The sequence below is a fragment of the Pollachius pollachius genome (genome assembly GCF_949987615.1).
Source record: "Pollachius pollachius genome assembly, chromosome: 12".
Taxonomy (NCBI): Eukaryota; Metazoa; Chordata; class Actinopteri; order Gadiformes; family Gadidae; genus Pollachius; species Pollachius pollachius.
Genome location: NC_136945.1, coordinates 19,566,669 through 19,584,796, shown reverse-complemented (window position 1 = coordinate 19,584,796; position 18,128 = coordinate 19,566,669). Strand labels below are relative to the sequence as shown.

At 46.1% G+C, this 18,128-nt stretch overlaps 2 protein-coding genes across 3 annotated transcripts in view; one reads left to right on the top strand and one right to left on the bottom strand.

Moving 5' to 3' along the window:
• atrip (ATR interacting protein) overlaps window positions 1–3,205 on the bottom strand; it is an 11,107-nt gene extending 7,902 nt beyond the window's left edge. The window contains exons 1-6 of the mRNA XM_079748521.1: window positions 3,093–3,205; window positions 2,077–2,294; window positions 1,897–1,952; window positions 1,433–1,603; window positions 499–596; window positions 1–171 (exon numbers count right to left, since the gene is read on the bottom strand). The exon at window positions 1–171 is cut by the window's left edge and continues 8 nt beyond it. Of these exons, the coding sequence (XP_079604647.1) occupies window positions 1–171; window positions 499–596; window positions 1,433–1,603; window positions 1,897–1,952; window positions 2,077–2,272 (692 nt within the window). The 5' untranslated portion in view covers window positions 2,273–2,294; window positions 3,093–3,205. The remainder of the gene's footprint in view (window positions 172–498; window positions 597–1,432; window positions 1,604–1,896; window positions 1,953–2,076; window positions 2,295–3,092) is intronic.
• Window positions 3,206–5,338: 2,133 nt separating this feature from the next.
• Window positions 5,339–18,085, top strand: ippk (inositol 1,3,4,5,6-pentakisphosphate 2-kinase). 2 transcript variants are annotated; one of them, XM_079748153.1, is made up of 14 exons: window positions 5,339–5,516; window positions 6,258–6,317; window positions 6,871–6,966; window positions 7,292–7,358; window positions 7,445–7,557; window positions 12,242–12,331; window positions 13,102–13,160; window positions 13,552–13,624; window positions 13,718–13,843; window positions 14,259–14,376; window positions 14,467–14,602; window positions 15,300–15,402; window positions 16,105–16,196; window positions 17,074–18,085. In XM_079748153.1, the coding sequence occupies exons 1-14, from the start codon at window positions 5,433–5,435 to the stop codon at window positions 17,246–17,248; spliced, it is 1,392 nt and encodes a 463-aa protein (XP_079604279.1). In that variant the 5' UTR covers window positions 5,339–5,432; the 3' UTR covers window positions 17,249–18,085. The 2 variants fall into 2 exon arrangements, with proteins under 2 accessions (XP_079604279.1, XP_079604280.1); XM_079748154.1 differs by having other exon boundaries at window positions 17,077–18,081.
• The last annotated feature ends 43 nt before the right edge of the window (window positions 18,086–18,128 follow it).

Below are 18,128 nucleotides of genomic sequence, written 5' to 3'. Positions count from 1 at the left end.
CTGGCAGGGGCTGTTGGTTCCCCAGTCAGGGTTGTACCATCCGGTCCGGTGGGGTTGGTCTTGGCGGGGAGCTGGGCAGCAAACGTCTCCTTGGTGATGAAACTATTTCCTGCTGGAGATAGACTACTGTTCCCATGATGCACCTGGGCAGAGGCGGTGTGCCCTCTGGGACTTCAAAGAGACATAAGAGACAATTAGAATCATCTAATACCCCCCCCCCCCAAACCCATCCCAACCAACCAGCTCTGACTAGTTAGAACAGAAGGTACTAGTTAGAGTCATGAGAGACTGTTCTGAGAATCCGGGACTAGTTAGAGGAACTGGTTAGAGTAGCGGGGACTAGTAAGAGTAGCAGGACTAGTTAGAGGGACTAGTTAGAGTAGCAGGACTAGTTAAAGTAGCAGGACTAGTAAGAGTAGCAGGACTAGTTACAGGGACTAGTTAGAGTAGCAGTGACTAGTTAGAGCATCAGGAAGGAGGAGGTGTTTGATGTCTCACCTGTTCCTGGCCAGAGGGGAGGAGTTCTTCACCAGTTTACTCCTCGTCTCGTTGATCTCAGCCTCCTTGAAGTGGAGCTCAGCCTGGAGGGACTGGATCTGAACCAAGAACGTCACTCACACACTGAGGGTCTGAACCAAGAACCACACTCACATTCAGGGTCTGAACCAAGAACCACACTCACATTCAGGGTCTGAACCAAGAACCACACTTACATTCAGGGTCTGAACAAAGAACATCGCTCACATTAGGATCTGAACCAAGAACATCGCTCACATTAGGATCTGAACCAAGAACCACACTCACATTCAGGGTCTGAACCAAGAACATCGCGCACACTCAGAATCTGAACCAAGGACATCACTCACACACTGAGGGTCTGAACCAAGAACCACACTCACATTCAGGGTCTGAACCAAGAACATCGCGCACACTCAGAATCTGAACCAAGGACATCACTCACACACTGAGGGTCTGAACCAAGAACCACACTCACATTCAGGGTCTGAACCAAGAACATCACCCACATCTGAACCACATCATCACAACACATTCAGGGACTGAACCACATCATCACAACACATTCAGGGTCTGAACCACATCATCACAACACATTCAGGGTCTGAACCACATCATCACAACACATTCAGGGTCTGAACCACATCATCACAACACATTCAGGGTCTGAACCACATCATCACAACACATTCAGGGTCTGAACCACATCATCACAACACATTCAGGGTCTGAACCACATCATCACAACACATTCAGGGTCTGAACCACATCATCACAACACATTCAGGGTCTGAACCACATCATCACAACACATTCAGGATCACAGACATCACGAGCGTTGTGGTGACGTGGAGGATCTGTGCGACGTGGATGAGGTGTGGTGGTGCAGCCAGGTAGGGTTCGTTCCACCCCTCACCTTCTTCAACAGCTCCTTCTCCCTCTCCTGCCGCTCCTCGTGCTTCTGCCTCTCCAGCAGGAGGCGCTGCTCCCTCTGCACATCCTTCTCCAGCTGGACTCCTCTGAGGGAGTCCCTCAGCAGCCTGATCTCCCCCTCCTTCATCAACACCTGCTCCTCCACCTCCTTCAGCTGCACACACACACACACACACGGTTATGTCCTTGTTATGTTATGGTTTTGGTTATGGGTATGTTAGAGTGGGGTAATGTTATGGTGTGGTTATGTTATGGTTATGTAAAGGCTATGTTATGGTGTGGTTATGTTATGGTGTGGTTATGTTTTGGTTATGTCAGTGCGTGGTTATGATTCGGTGTAGTTAAGGTTATGGTCTTGTTATGTAATGGTTATGTTATGGTCTTGCTATGTTATGGTGGTTATCCAATGGATATTTGATGGAAAGATTATGGTATATGGGTGATCACCTTCTCTCTGAGTTCTGACCGTTGAGTCTCCAGCAAGCTCTGGTAGTCCCCTCGGTCTGTAACACACACACACACACACACACACACACACACACACACACACACACACACACACACACACACACACTGTAGTGTTGTTGCACAAATGATTTTATTTGAATTCCAGTCAGGCCGACTCACCTTCTGCCCCAGGCCTCCCAGCAGGGTTTCCTCGGCTGTGATTGGCTATGGGTCCGGCCAATGGGAGTGGTCTGACGGCCTGAGAGGAGATGACGTCTATCTCGTCCAGGTCGTCCTGGGTGAAGTCCTCGTCGTCTCCAAAGCCTTCCACCGCGCCCTGCTCCCCTCGCAGCCTTTTGGGGGGCGGGGCTTGCATGATGACGATGTCACACAGGAAGCTGTCACACAGGAAGAAAGATTGACGATGTGAAGGTGTGCAGTGCAACAAACTGAGTGTCACTTGTTCCCTGTCATCCTCATTTTATGGCTAACTTCAACATGTTATTTTCCACCATTCCAAAACGTAGCAGCATCTTCTTACTGTCCAGCGAGCCCCGCTTAAGCACAATGGGGATCCTGCTATTTCTGCTGCTACCCAAGAAACTGTGGAATAGCCTGACATCCCTGTCTGCCCCTTCTTATGACACTTTCAAAACCAGACTAAAAACTTGCCTTTTCTCCCTGGCCTTTGACTTTTTAAAAATCGTTCTGCTCATCATGAACACCTTTTTACCTTCTGTTCTCTGTGTTATTGTCAGTAGGTTATCAAGGATGCTGTTTGAACTCACATTCTGTCAACTCAATTTCCTAAGCTTTTTTCTTTCTGTGAAATATGCACCTCTTCTAAATGTCTGTTCTGTGTTATTGTTGGGTTGTACATATTTGATGCTGTTTTAAGTCACATTCTGGACAGCACTTTTGTCAACTCTGAATATGGAGTTTATAAATCGAATTTATAAATGTAAAAAAATGGCCTTGACTGCTCCACCTGTGGTCCTGTCCTCTAGAGTAGTGAACTCTGGTAGATCTAGTAGTGTGAGGAGGATAGGTGAATAGTGTCTGACACCCAGCAGGCCAGCTAGTTAGCCACAGCAGGCTAACTTTCCCCCTCTTCAGCTCATCATTATTATCATCATCATCATGAAACCAACAAGAGCTGAGACACCAAACCCTCACCGCTTCATATTTTAACTCACCAACAACAGAGATGTGTGTCCTAAAACAGGTCCGCAGCTCTCCACATACAACCCGACACACCCCAGATCACTTTATAGTGGATATTCAACACCAAATTAATGTATTGATAAAAGTAGGATACATTTATGTTGTAAACTCATGTATTGTGAGGTAAACACACAGCGCGCTCAGCATGCAAGTGCACATCCTGCTCTGGCCAATCCCTGCGCTCCGTACTTCTTCTCTAGGAGAAGCTGCTCGCCTGAGGGCTGTCTGTTTCTTTACTGCCCCCTGCCGACAAAAACACAATCTATATTAAATTAAGAGGTTATTATTGTATTAAAAATAAAAAAAACTATTGCTGGATTAATTTAGAGCATTATATTACTTACTTCACTTAAATACAACAATAGTTATATATTTAATACAATGATATGCTCTTAATTTAATACAGATACGATTATGATATTAAATAAAGAGCATATTATTGAATTAAATATATAACTATTGTTGTATGACATTTAGAGCCTAGAACCTATTTATTTACAAGCATAATATTGTCTTAAATATAGAGCTATTGTCAGCACCATACCAATCTTCGTTGGTGATGGAACTTATAGTAAATCACTTGAGTCAGCTAAAGAAATGTAATGTACTGTAATCATACTATTTCTAACACAGAATAACCTGCCAGCCTAGTCCCTATCAGTGTCAGTTAACACAGAGAGCAGTTCTGGTATTCAATCGTATCTCAAAGAGCTCTTTAAAAACAATCCCTCATGCGGATCATTTAAATACATGCAAAAACCTCCACACACTCTAGCAGTCATTCTTTTATAACCTGCGGGAAAAGCAGGTGTTCACTAGGACCTTTATTCCCGGAATATAACAATTTACAATCGTAGAAAAATAAATGTAAACTGGAACTAAATAAGTTGCTATAATATTGTTCAGTAAATATGGTATTATGGATTATTATTTCAGAACTGGTGTTGCTTTGTGTGTTCAATCATATATTTTCCATTCATGTTTTGCGTTCATTTGATTTTGCTAAATAAAAACACTGAAAGTGTGTCCAGCGTTTATGGCTTTTTGTTCCCACTGTCTCACTGGCCTTGCTGCTGTCATAATTGTACATTAAAGACGCTGGTACTCTTTGCTCAGCCACTCCATGTATTTATCTTTATTTTAACATTTGCGAGGTGGTCCGCGAAAGGTCTTGATGAAAAATTAAGTGGTACACCTGAGGTCAAAGGTTGGGAACCTTTGGTCTAGAACAAACGTTCTAGCTCCCCTTATTGGTAGGACTACTGTATTCCTTAATTGTTTAATTTACTTTATGTAAATGCAAAAATTATGCCTACAGAAGTAGAAGTAGACTTAATTAACAGTTTATAATGTAAGTTTAATATTCTGACCGTAATCGATCTAATAATACTCAATGTAGTCTAATTTGTAGGGTCTAAAGCAGGGGCGAGGCTAGCCCATTTTTAGGGGTGCTGAAGCACCCCTAAAAAGGGGCTCAGCACCCCTAAAACTTGGGAGTAAGAAATGTTATTCTAAAAATTATATTTGTTCGTCTTTGAAATTGTTAAATAATGTCCAAAACATAAAATCTTTTGAGTTAGTTGAACCAATGTTAAAATTATGAAGTTATTTTTCAATAGAAATATTTTTTGTTTTTGTGTGAAAAAAGGGTGGGTGGTGTGGCAGTGGGGCTCATTGAGTGCTCAGCACCTCTAAAGCTCTGACCCTAGAATCGCCCCTGGTCTAAAGGAGTATGTAGAATGCAGTGGAATCCATAGAACAGACTTGCAGAAATAGAATATTATATTTATAAGTATGTCTTAATTAGTTAATAATCCCATTAACATGAGTCTTGTTGTGTATTCTACTAAAAGTGTCCTAGAAGTCTAACCTCCTCTAAGAGGGGACTCGTATAACCACTGAAAACGAGCTATTCTCTTTTTCCTCTTACGTCCTTTTACTAAACTTATGTGAATGGCAGTTTCAAAGCAGAGGAACATTATGAGTCTTTCTTGCAAAGTTTGTATCCAAAACTAAATGGAAAATATTATTCTACACACTGGTCCTTTAAATTTACTTTTTTTATCAGGCGTTTCATGAATCACTGAAACTTGGAAACGAAGAGACGTAAATTGCGATGTGACCTATAAGGACAGGGACGCAATCCTTGTGACCAGAGCTTGTGGCCAATGGGAGCCGAGTGGGCGGAACATCCTGGTAGTCTCGCAGTTAGCGGCAGCTCAGCAGCTCCTGCTGCCGCACGTCGTCAAACTCTGCCAGGGTACTTCTCAGCTGGTCGCCCGAGGGGCTTCAGTGCGGTTTATGGTTCTGTTATGGACTTAGTGGACAAAATGGACGAGAATGAGTGGAACTATCACGGCGAGGGGAACAAAAGCCTCGTAGTTTCACACGTACAGGTGAGAAAGGCTAGGCTAACTAGCAGCTTGTTGATGGGGTGTTTACCGGTGAGGCTAGGCTAGGCTAAGCTAGGCTACACAAGGAGCCCGACGTTCAGCCGACGAAGCCGGGGTCGGGACCCAGAAATTCAGTCCCACGACTTCAGCTCCCGGCTCTCTCGGCTGACACGGAGTCATGGCTCCTCGGACCAGCCGAGTGAACTCCTCTGAACAACTTATTTAGAAACTTCACTAACTTATATAAGTTTTTGGGGATGCTGTCTCGTGAAGGACGCTGACCAGGAGGCGGGTCGCGAACTTCACTTTTGGCGAAGCGGGGACACGTCCCGTCTTGTTGGGCAAGACACGCTGTTTGTGTGTGTGAGGGTGAGGGGGTGTTGACGGACCGGTTGATAACCAGTTGTCCTATGCAAATAATCAGTCAGGATGGGTGCGGTACTAGGTGGTCATAGTCACTTTATTCATGTGAAAGGTTTTTAACCTCTTAATGGACTACGTTTAAGTCCCGCCTAGGGCGCCTCACAGGGCTTTGTACATGCCCTTGTTTATTGTGCTGCACTTGTTTGTTGTGTGTCTCACATGCCCTAACGCACCGTGACTATCTTCATACCAATGTCTTAACGGAAAGATAAAGTTATTTGAGTTGAATGGCACGAGATGGGAAGTGACGCATGTTTTATATTTCATTCAACTGTCAATTCTGTCATTTAGTTATTTTCTGTTGTTCTGGGTTGTGTTCAGATGTCCAGGGTTCTACGCCTCCTCAAGTACTCGTCAGAAGATGCTGAGAATGCCCCACAGGTTAGAAAACTACTACCACTAATGCAATACTACTACTGATTAGGGCTGCACCATTCTAAAATTAGTATCATGATTTTCTTGCTCGGAATTGAGGTTGAGATTCTTTAGTGATGTATTTCCAATATAAATGTTTATTGAACTCATTTATACGATACACAAGGACACTCAACAGAGACCATTTCAGTAACTGATATAGGACTGGCACATCAACAATGGACAACAGAAAGGGAACACTCCTCTTTTTAGCTTCAATGCAACCGCTTCATGAATCTGACGCTGAACATTCACACAATCAACTTCAGTCTCTTTTAATCTCTTACTTACACAACATCGGTCAGGGTGAAAGTAGGAGCGCTTGTTTTGATGCAGCTGATGTCCCTCATCAAATGCAGCAGAATAGTTGTCATGAAGAAATGAGATCTCGTAGAGTTACGAATCAAGATTGTGTTTTTAATATGATTTATCGTGCAGAGCTACTACCACTGGACCCTTTCCTAAACGTGTCTGTTATGTTGTGTGTCCGGTGTGTGTCTATTGTGCGTCTTGTGTGTAGACTACAGAGGAAACGTTCAGGCAGATGGAGAACATCGTCGACTTCAGTAACAACGTGATGAGTCCTCTACTGGGAGACAAGTTCGTCCACAGTGGAGTAAGACCCCTGTCTGTCCCTCAATCTGTCTACCTATCTGTCTACCGGTCTGTCTCTCCCTGTCTTTCTGATTCTCTGCCTGTCTTATCGCTCTACCTGTCTGTCTGCCTGTGGGTCTCTCTGCCTGCCTGTCTCGCTAACTGTCATTCTCATTCTCTCTACCTGTCTGTCTCTCTACCCGTCTATCTGAAGTGATGCTATCGGGTGTTGAGAGGCAGCAGACCAGCGAGCCATTGTTGCTATGTTACAATAGAAACCATGACTATCCCGCAGAGGTGGTGTTGCCCTTGGAAACAAGCGACCAAAGTCCCTTTTTTGTCAACAGGAAGTTGTCAAACTGCCACTGGAGTTTGTCAGACAGCTGTCAATCAAGGTTCAACACCACAGACCAGGTAGGCGGGACAAGGCTGTGTTCTGATGGGAATGGTGGATATGTTCTGTGTCTGCTGGATCTATATACTGAAGTGTGTGTGTGTAGCCTGGAGGTGTGATAAGGTGATGGATATCTACAGCGGTGCTGCCCTCTGTCTGCCCAACCTGACCACCCCCTCCATACCGACACACAACCCCCCTCTCTGCGTGGAGATAAAGGTAATACCCACACACGCCTCAGTACAGTGCTACAGGAATCAAGTGAATGTACAGTGTATTACTGAAGTGCTTCACAACAACGCTTTGCTACTGTCATTTCTGTATATTCAACATCCTTTTCTCTCCGTTCGCTCAGCTCTTGAGCAGCTCTAGAGCAGCTCCATAGCAGCACTAGAAAAGGCCTTGAGCAGCACTGGAGCAGATCTAGGTCTGCTATATGGCATCACTAGATCAGGGCTGGAGCAGCAGTAAAGCAGGTTAGATCAGCTCTAGATGGAGCTGGAGCAGGGCTGGAGAAGCTTTAGAGCAGCTCTAGAGGAGGCCTGGAGCAGAACTACAGCAGGTTGGGGCAGCTCTAGACATGGGGCTGTCCTGAGAGCCAGACATACGGGCAGGAGGAGGTTTGACAGGAGGAAGGGTTGGCGGACGAGGAGAACTAGTTGATATTCTGAATGGGTCTCTGTTGAACGGAGGAGTTTCTGAGCCAGTAAGAAGTGTCACAACTTCACTCACCCCTTGCTATGGCAACCATGGTACTAGTCGGCTATTGGTCTAAACAGCATCCCTCCCTACCTGCTATTGGTCTAAATAACTGGTTTTCATGCAGAAAGGCCATGAAACCAACCGGTTTGAACTGCTGAGTTGTGCTTCCAGGAAACGTCCTACTGCTGTCATCCTGCATCATGGGTTGACATGAGGGCACTAGTTCTCAACCTGCGGCCCAGGAGCCAATGCAAGATGTAGAAGTCTATTTGTCTTTTCCTTATTACATTTAGCGGAACATGGTAAGTAAGTTTGCACTGGGCGCCGCCCTTGGTAGCCCCAAACCTCTGTGTGAATAAAGCTAATGCCAGCTTATGAAATGCCTATTACTATGCAATTTGTGTTTGCTAAACGTGATGACACCCATATTTGGTCAGGACCATATATGGATCAGAGGTCAGGGCAGTTAATTAGCACTCTTGGGTGTGGTGGATAGAGGCATTATGCATGGCTGAGATAACGATGGCAAAGTAACAGAGTTGATGGATTGATGCAACCTCTCGATTAGTTGGGCTTTGTCTCTGCACAATAATTAACCGGTTGATCCTGTTACGACCTGGAGGACTGTTAGACTTTTACTGTTGATTAAGTGAATTCTGCTTTTTATTCTAATAATGGTGCCACGGTTGCCTTGTTGACTCCATTAGACACACCCTTATGGGCGGCATGTGGCTCAGGAGGTAGAGCGGGCTGGCTGGTAACCGGAAGGTTTCTGGTTCATGTGTGTCCTAACTGAGTGTCGAGGTGTCCCTGAGCAAGGCACCTCACCCTGACTGCTCCCGACGAGCTGGCTGTCGCCTCGCCTGGTTGACCGGTGGGCAATTCACACCTGCAAACTTGTCGCTTTTTGGCAACAATCGCCGTTTTCTTGGTCTATTGGGTGGTGATCACGTGAATCGCATAGAACGGGAGAGTTTTCTTTTAGGGGGGGGGGAAGGCCCTTCATATGAAGGTGCATATGAAGGTCCTTCATATGCAATTCTAGCCTGCCATGCAGGCTAGAATTGCGAAACATTATTGGATAATTCTTATAATTGACATTTCTCTGGGCCAATCGGAATCTCAGCACTTGCTTCAGAATCTTGAATCACACAGCGCCGACTGAGCTCGCCTTTGGATGAGACGCCTGGCTACCGCGCGAGTCTGATGGAAACTCTTAACGTCAATTTGAAGTAGGGGTGTACGGTATAAACGGTATAGAAAGTACGGTACAACAAAGTAAGTAACGCGTTAATACAGTCACCTAACTACTTTTTCATGTAAAAAGAAAAGTTACGCGCAACTACTGAAAATATGGTAACGAAACATAGTTCCTTTTTCAATTCGGCGCAATGTTACTTTTCCCAGGGACAGATTTGACAGCGATACTGCCTTCTCAGGCAGTTTTTGCTATTGCGCCTGCGTGCTTGCCGGTAGTCCCTTCACGAGGTCTCATTCCACACCGTACGAGACAGACGGTAGCTTGAAGCTGTCTCTGCATATCAGCCATTGCTTCCGCAGGCATTTTCCAAAGCCAGCCCTTTCGACAAAATCAACCAAAACCTTATCTGAAGTAACTTCAGATAAGATTTTTATTTTTTTTATGCAGTTTTGCTGCCTTGCCAGTATTTTACCCCTTCAGAAGCATTAATATCGAAATTAGAAGACAAAATTAACATACCGTGATATAATACCGTTACCGTCTATGCCTCAAATCATACCGTGATATACATTTCAGTCTATACCGTGCAGGCCTTATTTGAAGGAACTATCTTATGTTAAATTCGAGGTAAGTCAAGCTTTTTGGAGCAAAAACAACAGCTATTCGTTTGCTTGATTCAACTAACGTTAGCTACCGCTTTTTTGATGTGATATAATTTACAATAATATTGTATCTTTAGGACCAAGTCAACGCCGAGTACTGCACGAACGTAGACCTTGCATAAAGTTTAGGGATCGACCGATATGGATTTTTTTGGACCGATACCTATATTTTTTCATCAGCCTTAGCCGATAACCGATACGCCGATACAGAATTTCTTGAGCCGATATTTGGGGCCGATAATACCCTGGAAATCCAGAGTTCTCGCAAGAGCACAATTTGAATTTGCTCAGGGAGTCACTCTGGGAACGAGCAATATACTCGTGTATACTCTTGATGTATCAATATAGGCGGTGTAAGCGTTGCTGTTTTACCGACCGGATACGGCAAGAGTCTTATCTATTGGTTAGCTCCACTGGTTTGGATACGTCACCCCTTGTATTCTTCTGATATTTTCAAATGCATGCTTTGTGCCGCCCCTCAAGTTGGGCCATTTTCATTACTCGTTGCCAGACCCTACAGTTTTATAGATGTGGGTCTGGATTTCCAGGCTAAGCCTCCCTAAATTAACATCATAAAAATGACACAATGATAATAACAAATGTTACAATATCTCAATAAAAAAAAAATGAACTGTTTAATGAACTGTCTGTAAATCGTGCGGAAGGAAAAAATTAAAATAAAGTAAATACAATGGGCGATACTGAATAAAATATCGGCCGATACACGTAAAAAACGCAAATATTGGCCGATAATATCGGCCGGCCGATATATCGGTCGATCACTAATAAAGTTAATAAATTCTAACAACATAAGGCTATTTAGATAAATAATCTGTCAAGGGTGTCGTCCTAGGCTAATACACCATCAGCACATTTCTGTATAATAAAGGGCTACATTTTGCATCCAAGTCTGTCATTTGAAATCTTTCCTTTGTATTGTGTGCTACAACCTCCGTAATGAATATTCACGCTAAATCCCGCCCAGGGTAGCTCAGAATTCGAGTAGCCGTATATCTCGAAACACCGATCGATGATTCTGCCCCCCCCTTACTCTATTAGTATTTCAAGGATATTTTTTCCTATATGAAGCGTGGGCAGGGGGGGTTCCCCCAGTTCCGCTGGCCCCCAGACTTCTCTGACGCCCTGTTGAAGTGGGGGTCCAACCCTGGCAGCGATCTTGGGCCTGGCCCACGGGGGTGAACCCCTCCAGTTATACACCGCTCAGCTTTAGATGTCAATCAGCCTGAGTTCATATAAGTGTTATAACTATACTGCTGGTACTAATGGTAATATCATAATCTAAACACAATTATTCAGTGATGATTATTCATTATTATAATTGTGAGTTGAGTTGTTGTTCTTTTTGTGTATTATCTCTAATCTTAGACTTACCTTAGGAGTTGTTCAGCCTTATGTGAAGCCTGAAACCTGTCCCAACGCTTGGTCAGGCCTTCAAGTTGCATTTCCAAATTCAGGCTTTTACTTTGAAAAAAATCAACCATAGATCTTTGGTAGCATCATTGGGTTGTTAGGGTAACCCTTGGTTATGGTGCGTCTCGTAGCCTCACCGGGCTCCAGTGAGCCCCCCTCTCTCCCTTATATTCCCTCTTACTTGCCTTTAACTCCTCCCGGGATTATCCACTCCGACCTCGGATCCGAGGAAGACCAAAGAACTTACTTTGTTTGTTTTTTATCTATATATTCTATTTTTTATTATTTATAAAAAATTACAAATATATATTTTTATTGCAGACTCAACATTTTAAGTCTGCGATATTATCCACAAATGAATGAGAAGTTGAACCTGTGTTGTAACAGTCTATGTGGGTCACCCCCCCCACCACAGTCACAGTGGCCTCCCAGCTTCTATCGGCTCCTTGAGGCAAGTTTCCACCAGATCCGTCTCAGAAACGTCACGGCAGTAAATCGTTCGCCGCAGACAATAGAAACCATTCTGGTCAATGTAGGCTATTCCACTGGCTACAGTCGCGGCACGGCACAGCAAGTCTAGTGTCGCCAGCGGACCGCCAGCGGGCTGGCGTCCCGCTGAGGACCACATTGTGACGTCGCTGAGCCGTACCTCAGCCGGAACGTGTCCGGGCCGTTTCTAGCGTGGATTGCAACAGCACACATCAACGTAAAATGAAATGCATTTGTAGAATGTTGGAAGAACGACAAATCTCGATTACTATATTTTTTTGTCGAGATTCAAACTATGTAGCTACAGGTGTGTGGTTACCAAAGGTGAACCCGGGCCAATATTAATGTAAACCCCTGTATCTGATCTGTCCTTACCTGTGCCCTTACCATTCTAACGTCTGTCTTGCTCTGTTTTCAGCCCAAGTGTGGTTTTCTCCCGTCGCCAGAACACGTCAGTAAGGACATCAAGACCAAAGTCTGTCGCCACTGTATGCACCAACGCTACAAGGTACTATACTACTGCATGCACCAACGCTACAAGGTACTATACTACTGTATGCACCAACGCTACAAGGTACTATGCCACTAATATACTACTGTATGCACGACGCTACAAGGTACTATACTACTGTATGCACCAACGCTACAAGGTACTATACTACTGTATGCATCAACGCTACAAGGTACTATGCCACTAATATACTACTGTATGCACCAACGCTACAAGGTACTATACCAGTACTATCAGTACTATACTACTAACTAAGAAGCTGGAAGGTTTGCATTCCAGGACGTGTCATCCCGTTTGTTTGGGTGAGGCACTTCCTCTGCCTGCTTATCGTTGAATATCACCCGTAGTGTTGTAAGAGGGATAGGCCTTAGATTCAGAGCAAATCTCGACTTAAAATAACCGAAAGAGGAAATAAAGTCTCACGTGTATGCATGTCAGCACAGTGACTAATGTGTAGTACGGAATGGTTATGGGAATATCACGGCTGGCTCCGATACATAATCGAACACTTCGGATAACCGTTTGGTTTTCCTACATAATATTCTGGCCATTTTTTTTATTGTATTACATCCATTAATAAATGGATGTCAGGGCTAGGGTTAGAGGGCTAGTGGCTTACCAAACAGTCTGTTTCCTTCCCTGGGCACATGGTCTGTTAACTGGGCACATGGTCTGTTAACTGGTCACATGGTGTGACTAACTGGTCACATGGTCTGTTAACTGGTCACATGGTGTGGTAACTGGTCACATGGTGTGTTTGTCTCCAGGTGGCCAGCGGAAAGTGGAAGAGGAAAAGTCTGTATTGCCCCCTGGACCTTTTCTCAGGGTAAGACCGCATGGACGGCACATACTACTACATGTACTGCACATACTACTACTAGTACTGCTACTACTACTACTACAGCATGGACTGCACATACTGCTACATTTACTGCACATACTACTACTAGTACTACTAAATCTACTCCACATACTACTACTATTACATGTACGGCACATACAACTACTACTACTAAATCTACTGCACATACTACTACTATTACATGTACTGCACATACTACTACTAGTACTACTAATACATGTACTGCACATACTATTGCTACTAGTACTACTACTACTACATGTACTGCACATACTACTACTAAATGTACTGAACGTACTACTACTAGTACTACTACTACATGTACTGCAGTATTATATCTGTGTGTGTGTAACAGGAACAGACAGAGGATGTATTTTGCCATCAAACACCTGATAGAGGAGCCTCAGAACAACTTTAAGATCTTCAAGGTGAGACACGCGGACACGCCCACCCGGACACGCCCGCCGGACTCGTGGTGTTTGGGATGTGTGTTTTATAATGTGTGTGTATCTGTGTACCAGGGAGGGAAGTGTATCCATGGCGACCGGGATGAGATGCTGTCTGTCAGCTCCTTGCTGCAGAAGCTCCGGCCGTACTTCAGCTGTGGAAACGGACGCAACAAGACGGTCCTGCATGACTTCATCCAGGTCAGACCTACTGCTGTAGACCAGAGCCCTACTGCTGTAGACCAGAGCCCTACTGCTGTAGACCAGAGCCCTACTGCTGTAGACCAGAGCCTACTGCTGTAGACCAGAGCCCTACTGCTGTAGACCAGAGCCTACTGCTGTAGACCAGAGCCCTACTGCTGTAGACCAGAGCCCTACTGCTGTAGACCAGAGCCTACTGCTGTAGACCAGAGCCTACTGCTGTAGACCAGAGCCTACTGCTGTAGACCAGAGCCAACTGCTGTAGACCAGAGCCCTACTGCTGACCTCCAGGTTATGGTCTCCTGTAGAGGTGTTTAGGACCCTCAGGTTACTTGTTTATGTTCAGGACCCTCCAGATGATGGTCGGCTGTAGAGGAGATGTTTGGGCTGTAGGCTAAGTGTGTGTTTGTTTCAGGTGTTGGTGGACAGTCTGCTGAGTAGTGATGAAGAGGGTGATGAAGGTGTGGAGCGCAGGCTGGAGGGGAGGATGGTGTGTGAGGCCAGCCTCTGCTCTACAGAGTTCCTCCGAACAGGTAGCACATGTTTCCAACTACATCCTGGTGCTTTTCAGAGTAAGAGCCCCCCAGCTAAGTGTGTGTGTGTGTGTGTGTGTTTGTGTGTAGACCCCCAGCCCCTGCCCAGGGACAGTGTGCTTGGTAGGATCCTTCAGGTCCAGCTGTTGGACTCTCTGGACATCGAGGGGCTGCTCCCCCTCTACCGGCGGGTGGAGCAGTACCTGCACCACTTCCCCAAGGAGAGGTAACCATAGTGACCCCACGCACAACGCTCCACTACAGTAACCATAGCGACCCCACACGCAACGCTCCACTTCAGTAACCATAGCGACTCCAACCACAACGCTCCACTACAGTAACCATAGCGACCCTACGCACAACGCTCCACTACAGTAACCATAGCGACCCCACGCACAACGCTCCACTACAGTAACCATAGCGACCCCACCCATAACGCTCCTCTTCAGTAACCATAGCGACCCCACGCACAACGCTCCACTACAGTAACCATAGCGACCCCACCCACAACGCTCCTCTACAGTAACCATGGCGACCCCACGCACAACGCTCCACTACAGTAACCATGGCGACCCCACGCACAACGCTCCACTACAGTAACCATGGCGACCCCACGCACAACGCTCCACAACAGTAACCATGGCGACCCCACGCACAACGCTCCACTACAGTAACCATAGCGACCCCACGCACAACGCTCCACTACAGTAACCATAGCGAACCCACGCACAACGCTCCACTACAGTAAACATAGCGACCCTACGTACAACGCCCCACTATGGTCACCATAGTGACCCTGTGTACAGCGCTCCACTATTGTAACCGTAACGTCCCCATGTACAATGCTTCACTACGTAACCATAGCGACCATACGTACAATGCTCCACAACCGTAACCATGGTAACCCTTGCGTGTCGGTACAGGAGTCGCCTGCAGATCGACGGGCCGTACGACAAGGCCTTCCTGGAGAAGCTACAGAAGTGCCCGGCCGAGGACGATGGGTCCATAGAATACGCTGTCGCCAAGGTAGCCATAACTCATCACGAGGAGGGTTGTGTGTATCAAGTAGTGATCGACCGATATATCGGCCGGCTGATATCAGCGTTTTTTACGTGTATCGGTATTGGCTGATATATATATTTTTTATTTTTGCTGTGATTTACAGGCAGTTCAATAAATATCCATTTTTTAAAATTGAGACATTGTAACATTTGTTATCATCATTGTGTCATTTTTATGATGTCAATTGAGGGAGGCTTAGCCAAGCATGCATTTGAAAATATCACTGGATAACACACATTGGATAACACTATGACCAATCAGAAGAATGCAAGGGGTGACGTATCCAGACCAGTGGAGCTAACCAATATATAAGACTCTTGCCGTATCCGGTCGGTAAAACAGCAACGCTTTTTGCCCGCCTATATTGATACATCGATGTGATTGATTAATGTTCTGGCCCAGGGGAGGCCAAGAATATACAAGAGTATATTGCTCGTTCCCAGAGTGACTCGCTGAGCAAATTCAAATTGTGCTCTCGCGAGAACTCTGGATTTCCAGGGTATTATCGGCTCCAAATATCGACTCAAGAAAATCGGTATCGGGTTATCGGCTAAGGCTGATGAAAAAAAATCTGTATCGGTCCTAAAAAAAATCTGTATCGGTGGATCCCTAGTATCAAGTACTATGAACGTGTGACATCTGATGTCCGTTGGTCTTTGTGTCTAGGTGCAGCAGTACCGCGTTGCCATGACGGCCAAGGACTGCTCCATCATGGTGACCTTGGTCCCCCGCCGCGACGAGGAGGACGGGAGCGAACGGTGAGGAAGGCCCTGAGCTGCCCTGTGTGGGTGCTCCACTGTGCACCGCGATGCGACACGGGGGTTCGGGTTATGGTGCGTTCCAGGCAACCCCTAACCCGTGTTCGCAGAACCTTCCACCCCTGAAAGTGCCCTGGAACGGCAGTCAAACCTGCAACCCACTACGTGATAACTCGTACCAGAGCGATGTATTCCCAGTTCCAGCTCGTAACTTACGGGCTAAAACGTGTCCCTGGAACGCAGCATTAAAACGCGCGTATTCGTCCAGTTTTCGCTCTGCTGCTCGTATCTGCTCTTCAGTCGGCCCTCCACTTGCGGGTTCCGTCGCGGTTTACTTGTGAGGAACTTCCCCCGGTCCTCAGGGTAACTTCCTCCACAAAGGCACTGGGATGAAGAGCTTACCTGCTGCGTCTCAGTGCTCTGTGGAGACTGGCTCGTCGGAGGCAGCCCTGCTAAGCTCCCATTTTGAAAACAGTTTGAGAGGAACCCTGCCTAGCAACGGTTAAAGTTCTCACCCCGGCGGTAAATTCAATTTCTTTTAGCCCTCCCCGGTCATTTGAGGCTGCAATCTATAAACAAAAGCTGAGGTTTTGTGAGTTATAGGGATGTATGGATGTATGTATGTTATACGTCGTCCTGGCACTGGAAAACAGTCCTTGGCATTGTGTAGCATCTTATCCTAGCTATCTCTGTTGTATACGGGGAATGGGTTAACCTAGTGATTGTTAGTGCTTGGCCCTTGGTTCTATGAACATCCTCACTGTACCAACAGGGATATATTGTTGTTTCTCGTTCTTCTAACCAATGGACTTACTCTAAGTCTCTTTGGGTGAAAGCGTTTGCTGAACGCCCTAAATGTAACGTGCGGTCCTCCCAGCAGCGCGGCCTTCTCGTTCTCCGCCTCCATCCTGGACCTGGACCCCAAACCCCAGGACGGCGTGCGGCGCCAGCAGCGTCTGGACCACCGCGTGGTCTCCGCCTACCTGAGGGACGACCCGGGGCCCAGCCCGCCGCTCTACCCAGAATGCACCCTGCTCATTCACCCCGTATGAAGACTGGGAGGCGCCTGCACGCCATAGCGACGGCCGGTGCGACCGGTCGCTGGCTGGCTGTTTTGATGTCTGATGTTGCTAGACAACGGAGCAGCGAGGTCGCGACCCCGCGGCAGGTACTATTTTATCGGGAATAAAGCGGACTAGTTTCCTGAGATGGTTGTCATGGCGACTCCCTTCGGCCTTATCGGACGGCTCCCTTTCCGCCGCTTCCATGACAATGATGCTGCAGGATAAAAAAAAAACACGAGTGACGTGGGTGTGGTTCTGCCGTCTCCATGACAACACTGCTGAAGGATGAAAACAGGAGTGACACGTGTGTGTGTGTGGTGGGTCTGCCGTCTTCATGACGATGCTGCTGAAGGATGAGAACAGGAGTGACACGTGTCGGGGTCTGCCGTCTCCATGACGACACTGCTGAAGGATGACAACACGAGTGACCATGTGTTGGTGGGTGTCGGTCTGCCGTCTCCATGACGACGCTGCTGAAGGATGACAACACGAGTGACCATGTGTGGGTGGGTCCGAGTGCCATAGGAGGCTTATTAGGTCAGGGTCTTTAACATTAAAAATATTAACTTCTGCTGTGGCGTGTTGATGACATCAGCAGCAGCTAACCGTATGTGCCACGTGACGTCACCATGACTCATCCAGTCAGAGCCATGGGGGCGTGTCCTGGTGATGTTTAGTTTCACTGTGACCAGACTAGCTGACAGTACAAAGGAGACTGGGAGTCTGTTTGTATTTAAATTATTTATTTTTCTAGCGCTTTCATTAATGACGTGTCAAGCCTGAAGATGTTTGTATTCAATAAAGGGTTTCTGAAAGAAAAACCAGCCTTCTGATTCTAAGAAAAGTACAGAACAGACTGTTTTATTTT

Excerpts from the sequence above, each read along its gene's own strand:
- ippk (XM_079748153.1), top strand. The coding sequence starts at position 5,433 with ATGGACTTAGTGGACAAAATGGACGAGAATGAGTGGAACTATCACGGC. Across the intron at positions 13,844-14,258 it reads TCCTGCATGACTTCATCCAG|GTGTTGGTGGACAGTCTGCT; the intron begins GTCAGACCTACT and ends TGTTTGTTTCAG. Across the intron at positions 16,197-17,073 it reads GAGGAGGACGGGAGCGAACG|CAGCGCGGCCTTCTCGTTCT; the intron begins GTGAGGAAGGCC and ends CGGTCCTCCCAG.